Source organism: Engraulis encrasicolus, chromosome 12, assembly GCF_034702125.1.
Source record: "Engraulis encrasicolus isolate BLACKSEA-1 chromosome 12, IST_EnEncr_1.0, whole genome shotgun sequence".
In the NCBI taxonomy this organism is placed as follows: domain Eukaryota; kingdom Metazoa; phylum Chordata; class Actinopteri; order Clupeiformes; family Engraulidae; genus Engraulis; species Engraulis encrasicolus.
In genome coordinates this window covers 10955060-10962559 of record NC_085868.1, presented here as the reverse complement: position 1 = coordinate 10962559, position 7500 = coordinate 10955060, and the positions used below count along the sequence as shown (strand labels likewise).

General features: G+C 46.6%; 1 protein-coding gene across 1 annotated transcript in view; it reads left to right on the top strand.

Moving 5' to 3' along the window:
* Positions 1 to 7500, top strand: part of pard3ba (par-3 family cell polarity regulator beta a) — a 343229-nt gene that overhangs the window by 186814 nt on the left and 148915 nt on the right. The window contains exon 15 of the mRNA XM_063211618.1: positions 2866 to 2972. Within this exon, the coding sequence (XP_063067688.1) occupies positions 2866 to 2972 (107 nt within the window). The remainder of the gene's footprint in view (positions 1 to 2865; positions 2973 to 7500) is intronic.

Here is a 7500-nt window from a genome sequence, read left to right as displayed (position 1 = left end):
GCACGCACGCACACACACGCACACGCGCACACACGCACACACACATGGACGTGTGCACACACACACACAAATAAAGCAAACATACACTCCACACTCCACACTCTGCACCTGTATTTATATATATTTATACCACGGCAGTCTGGAATCTCCCATTGTGACGCGCTAAATTGGGTGTTGATTAACTGTCTATAGATGCACACCTATAAAGTAGTCCCACTATTAGGTCACTTTTCTGACCGCATAACTCTGGTGTATTAATGCGCCAAGGCCCGTTCATAAGTTAGGGAAAGAAAGTTGTAAGCATTACGCGCTGAATTGACACGTCGCATCGCGCGTCTGGAAACACCACCCATGGATCACCAGCAAAGTAATGAATCTGGTGCAAATCGTAATATAAAGGCCTAATCCAGTTCGAAACATTTCTATTTCTCCCTGCTGACCATCACTCTGTCAACTTTCAGAGAGAGAGAGAGAGAGAGAGAGAGAGAGAGAGAGAGAGAGAGAGAGAGAGAGAGAGAGAGAGAGAGAGAGAGAGAGAGAGAGAGAGAGAGAGAGAGAGAGAGAGAGAGAGAGAGAGATAGGCCTATTCCCTGCGCAAAATACAGATTTTTTTTTTCATTGAAGGTTTCACTCGACATTTTTTCCCCACGAGAGAGGAGAGTGGTGCAGTGTAGCGTTTATCAGTTGAGACAGTAGCCTATTTTATATGAAGAGTAAGGGATATTTTCGCATCAATAACTAAGGAAGTGCAGTGGAAAATAAATCAAAGGGAGTTTCCCATGGGAGGAGAGCAGAGCGACAAGGTGCCTGATTTGAAGAAGTTAATGGCGAGGCATTTAGAATTTCGGCAAGATGCGCAGGGTATTTTTTTTTAATCTATTGAGATCTGTAAATTTGTAGGAATCATGTAAACTGCAGCATAATGTGAGCAAGTCAGACCGCCTATATCGGACGAGCAGAACATTGGGGCGACTGACTTGACAACCAAATGCGATAGAATTGACGACGGTGTCTTGCCATAGCAACCTTCAATTTAGAATTAGTAACGGCAGTTCGCCAGAAAGTTATGAAAAGAAGCTTCTTGTGGCAGAAGGAAGTAGTTCTACAGAAAACCTTTGTTTTGGCCATTAAAGCATCAAAATAATGCCTAAAATAAATTTCAGACCGTGAATAACCGTGGTATAAGCGGGATAATTAACTTCACGATGTGCGTATAACAGGAAAAATAATGCACACCGAGGTGTAACGCCCACTCCGCTTCGCGTCCTGGCCGCATCACCACCTTGGTGTGCATTATTTTTCCTGTTATACGCACATCGTGTCGTCAATTATCCCTCACACAGTATACCCATACATTCAGAAATGTATGTCTAACATACAGACAATCGGACACATTGAAGTGGTTAGCCTGCTGTCTCTATATGTCCCGGTCCTCTAGTTAGCCCGTCCAGTGTTTGTGTCTGGCATATGTGTGCACGGTCCAGACTCCACTAATCAGAACCATTCATATAGTGTCTCATCATGCCCATGCAGTACAGTATATAAACACACACCCAACCAATCAGCACAATCAGGGCTGGAGTAAGCCTTGGCCCGGTCCGGGACCAAATCATCTGATGGGGCCCCCTCACCCAATACATGAAATGTAATGAGGACCCTCCCTCTCCCTGGGCCCCGAGACAATGTACCCCTTTGTTCCTGCCCTGTCGCCTTCCCTGAGCACAATGTTTCATGGTCAGGGTATGATTTGCTGAGTGTTGACATGTCAGCAAGTTTTTTTTTTCTCTCTCTCTCTTTGTTAAGCACAAACTGAAACTAAAATGTGGATTGGAACTGACTGGAATGGTTTAAGTGTGTGCCATTTGGAAGCTATTACACAAATTGTATGTTTCCATATTCTGTTATTCTTTTTTGTGTGCTAAAAGTACTGCATGGGAATCGTGTCTTTGCCCAGAAGGGAATATCATTACTCCTTGCGGCGGCAGTCACAGACTTATCTTTGTCTTACAGAAATTAAATGCCAACTCATTGACTTTAGTATTTTTCCGAAAATAAAGAGACTAATGTAGGAGATAAAGAACTGTGTTAGAGATTCATTTAAATCTTATCTCCAATCTTTGTTGTAAAAGTTGAACTTAGATTGGACTTTAATTGGGATTACTGGACAATCTATTTCAGGAGATTAATTTGACACAAAGGCTAGAACTGAATGAGGAACTGTTTTTCTTATCACACTGTTTTTTTTGTTTCTGAAAGACAAAATGAGGACAATTCCCAGTCAGAGGAATTTTCCTCAGGGTTGTAACCCACTACGTTTTGCTTAAATGAAGGGTGTATTAGAGGTGTGTGTGTGTGTGCATGGGTGCAAGTGGTCTTAGTTGGTTTGTGTGTATACGCTTGCAGACACATGCGTGTGTGCGTGTGCGTGTGTGTGTGCGCGTGTGTGTGTGTGTGTGTGGGCACGCACTTGCGTGCGTGCGCCTGCCTGTCTGAGTGCAGGGCTGATAGTATTCAGGCTCCATGCCTGATTTCAGGCTTGACAGAGTTTGCAAAAATAAAAACATTGATAATAATTAGCCATTAGGTTATTCTTATCTCAGAAAGTGTTACAGGTTCAGGGTTTTCTTCTACTATCAGGCTTGAATAATGGCCATACACAGGCTATTAAATGTTTGAATAATGTGTCAAAATAGGCCTACGTTACGTCACCATGCAGTATCTTGTCGTCGTCATTAGAGCAGGGGAAAAATTTCAGGCTCAGGAATTTTTTTCACTATCACCCCTGTGAGTGGGAGTATGAGTGTGTGTGCGTCTGAGAGTGTAAGAATTTGGTGGTTATTAATGTGTTGTGTTGTTTTGCCTCAGGGCGACGAGGAACCCTTCACCCTACTCCTCTCATCACCTGAGCCAACCCCACAGCCTCCCCAACAGCCTCCCCAACAACAACAGAGCATCCAAGAGCATGGACCTGGGTAGGAACAAACGCACATACGCACATACGCACACACGCACATGCACGCATGCGCGCGCACACACGCGCGCACACACACACACGCGCGCGCACAGACACGCACATGCACACACACACACAGACACACACATGCACACACACACAGACACGGCAAAGCAGCACTGGATATCGGTATGCACTCACCTACAAACTCACCCAAGTGCAAACGTGGGTATGGGGGTGGTGGTGGAGCACATACATGTGACACACACACACACACACACACATGCACACACGCAATCTCGCCCACCCAATTACACAGATTGACAGAAACATAAAACATAGAGGGCCAAGTTTTAATGCTATTCACAGCCAGTTTGTGGACTGCCCTCTGCAATGACTTACCTTCATAGTTCACATGACTGCAGTGCGTCCAGTAGTAAAACTCTACATACAGCAGGCAGGTATATAGACTTAGGCGTCTATTTAAGACCAAACCATAATTTACAAGTTGGTTTGTGCTTACAGTCTGTAATATTTGCTGATGTGCTAATTTTTTACACACTATTGTGTTTGCATATTTGCAATATGCAGTATTTCCCCTGGTATAGCAGTAGAAGATTTCCTCAATTAAGAGATATTGTTAATTCAACTGCTGTATGTGTGCAAGGGTTCAGGGGCTTATTGTTGTACACATCCCCACGGAATGATGAAGTTCTCACAACTTCTCCTTACTACCAAAATGGACAGAAACATTGACATTTTGTTTATACATTGTATATAAAGGAAAAAAAGCCTTGCAGTGATTGTAACCTTGCTGATCAGCTGCTGTGCTCGTTGTTTTGGCGTGATCACACCACCATACCATCACAACAGCTGAGCGCTTATAGTGGACGGGCCAGTACACACCGAGGAAAAAAATAGCACCCAACCCACCAAGAATTCATAACTTTCCCCAACTGATTGATGACACGCCCTTTAGGTGTATTTTAAAGCACATAAATCACATAATGCAGCAGACGCCCCTGGTATGTGGTTGCTCTTTGTTTTTGGTGTGCTCCACCACACCACCGTTACACCACTGCTGTCAAGAGCATGTAGCCGCCACGTCAATTATGCTAAAAGCAAACGCCCAGTCCAACAAGAACACTCAAAACTTGGTTTTCACCCGACACATTTAGCTGTACTTTAAATCATATTAAAATATAGGCGGCGACGTTGGTGTTTGGTGTCAGTGGGTATTTGGTTGCCTGCAGCTGGGCATACTGTATCTCGGCAGCCATGATGTTGTGAGTGGGTGGGTCTGTGGGTTTGGGCTTTGAGAGGAACAGAGGCGGATCTAGCCATGTTGGGGCCCTATAGGCAACGTATAGACATGGGGCCCTGAAAAGTCATTCTTTCAACATGTAGCCTACACTAAGGTCGGCGATTGGCATAGAATGAGCAAGTGTGCTATTTTAGTGTTTTTTCTCATATACCTTTGATTACTTTACATAAATACAATCAAGCCTATTTTTGTGTGTTTATCGTGACTGGTTGTCACAGTTGAGGGCCCCCTATTGAGGGCAGATTTGGTCGGGGCCCATGGGCAATTGCCTAGGTTTGCCTAATGTTAAGTTCGCCTCTGGAGAGAGGGAGAGAGTGGCGAGGCCACGGTGGGAAGGCAGGTGGCAGAAATACGAGATAATCAGTCTGCTGTCAGACGTAAATATTAGAAAGCAGCGGGGAGGGAGAAGAAAAATGAGAAATGGGAGAGAGGGAAAGAACCAGGGAGCGAAAGAAAGGAGGGAAGGAAAGATTAACGGTAATGGAAGATGTGTGACTGTGGATATGAGAGGCATGAATTAGTGTTGAAGTATTCGGTGTGTGTGTGCGCGTGTGCGCCAGGGATGGAAATTTGCACCCGTCCACCTGCCAATGACGGGTAAATTTCAGTAGTGATTGGTAAATTTTTCAACCCACTAGTCACTTTTACTGGTAAAAATGGCTAGTGACTAGCAGATTTTAAAATCTACCTGCCACAGTGACTGGTGGGGGAAAAAATTAAGTTCCACCCCTGGTGTGCGCATTCGGTGCATGTGCTTGCGCGTGTGCACGTGTGCGGGCAAGTCTATGCATCACTACATGTCTCTGGTGCTCGTTTGTAGAAATTTAGATGGCGCAAATTATTGTGTGCTTCTACTTTATGCATGTGTGTCTGCATGCGTGCATTTACGACATCACTGCACATCCCTTGAGCCAGCTAATAGAAATCAAAGAGCTCCAATATCCAAATAATATGTGCGTGGGGGGATATATGTGTACATGCATGTGTTGGTACTGGTGGAGAGTGATAGCAGCTGAGGCAGGAGTCCAGAACCAAATCCCGTGTGTGACTCCCCCCTCTCACTGCTCTCGTCCTCACCCATCCCATCCCCATAGTTAGGGAAGCCAACAGGGGGGGAGAAAGGGGTCACTTGTTCCAGGCCCAGGGTTGGAGGGGGCCCAGAAATGGATCCTCATTACCTTGTATGTATTGGGTTTGGGGCCCTTTCAGATTTCTTTGTCCCGGGCCCAGCTGAATCTGCCAGCAGTCCTGCCCACAGCAGCCATCGTGTCTGTCTCTAACAGTACTCAACCCATCATTTCCCTGCATTTGCTAGATGAGTGAAGCGGCGTACACACACAAAGCTAGCTTTTCGCTTGCTCGCCTACTCGCCACTCTTTCATGGAACGTTCACTGAAAGTTCCCGCGGCTTTAACTGCCAATGAACAGGCGAGAAGTACCGAACTCTGCATTCCAATTGGTTACTCACTTACTCGCCTCGCTCGAAGATAAAATATTTTCAACTCGGAATCCGCCCACATCGCATCGCTTGTACAGTGCTCACCTACTCGCCTGCGAGTCTCGCTGGAACACATCGACATTCTATTGACTTCATCCGCTGAGCGAGTAACTAGTAGCGACGTGTGTGTACGGCCCTTGACCCTGTTAGTTCATATCTCTCTCTCTCTCTCTCTCTCTTTCTCTCTATCTCTCTCTTTCTCTCTCTCTGGCTCCACCGTTCTCCTTTCCGCCTTCCTCCATGTGACCCTCCCTTCTTAAACCCCATATGGTTCCTCTTGGATTAGCTCTTATTTCTTACCTTCCCCTCTCACCTCTGTCCTCCTTCACTGTAGTCCCCTCCCCCTTTCTCTCTCTCCTCTACATCTTTCTCCTCCTCCTTCACCCTCCATCTCAACCCCTCATCTCTTCTTTCATTGACTTGACTCCCTCTTTCCCCTCTCACCTTTGCCTTCATTCAGTCTTTCTCTCACACTCCCTCTCCCCCGCCTCTTCCCCCCGTTCTCCTCTCATCTTCTACCTGCTCCTCTCTTCTTAAGCCTATCCCTCCCTCGCCTTCTCCTCTCCTTCACCTTTATCTTCATTCAAGCCTTATTTCTCCTCTCACCTTGGTCTTCATTGGATCTCTCTCTCTCTCTCTCTCTCTCTCTCTCTCTCTCTCTCTCTCTCTCTCTCTCTCTCCCTCTCTCGCTCTCTCTCTCTCTCTCTCTCTCTCTCTCTCTCTCTCTCTCTCTCTCTCTCTCTCTCTCTCTCTCTCTCTCTCTCTCTCTCTCCCCCCACACCCCCTCCCTCTGTCATTCACCCCTTCTGCTGCATGCGAGAGGGGGCAAAGGGATGTTCCATTTCGCCAGAGCGGAGCGTCTCTGTCCATTTCCAATTACCCCTCGTTAGGGGGTCTATTGGAGGTGAATTGCCCCCCACCCACACCCATGACCCCCACCCCTTCGTCTCCGATACTGATGCATGCAGAACAGGGGTTTTGGTGTATGCCCTCTTCCCCTGGTAGACGTCTGTGCTTGGAGGTGGATTTACCCCCCCGGACCCAACACCCCCACCCTTGGTCTCTGATACTCGATGCATGCAACAGAGAGGGGTGGATGGGGAGTGGATGGGGGTGTTGTTGGTGTATTGCCCCCACCCTCTTCATCTGTGATACTGATGCGTGGAGCGGGGGCGTTGGTGTATGGATGGTGATGATAGGGGGTGCTTATTCTGGTGCCTGTGCTAGTGATGCAGCCGGCTGGCCACTGAGAGCTGATTGGTTTTCACTACAGGGGGAGAAGGCGACATCACATCCTCTTGTTATTTCCTCTGCCGTGTCCTCCCTCCTCTGCTCATACATTTGCATGCATGTGTGTATCTACTTCTTTTCTCCATTTCATTGACTATGATTCCTACAGTAGTGTGTGTGTGCGTGTGTGCAGGTGTGCTTGTCTGCATGCGTGTGTGTGTGTCTCATCAGTTCCTTTACTTCTTTTTTCCCTTCTCATTTACTATGATTCCCAATGCGGGTTCCCCACCCTTCTATCCCTTGCGTTCGCTCTCTCATCTCCCATGGTTCCTCTTGCTGCTTTGTTTATTTCTCTCTCTCTCTCTGCATCCTCCTCCACTCATGTTTTTCTCTCTTTATTGGCACAGCTGCTCATGGATGTTTCGTTTGTTTGTTTATTTATTTATTTATTTTTTGTTTTTAAATCAGTATGCTCCCAGTTCAATTCCCTGCGTA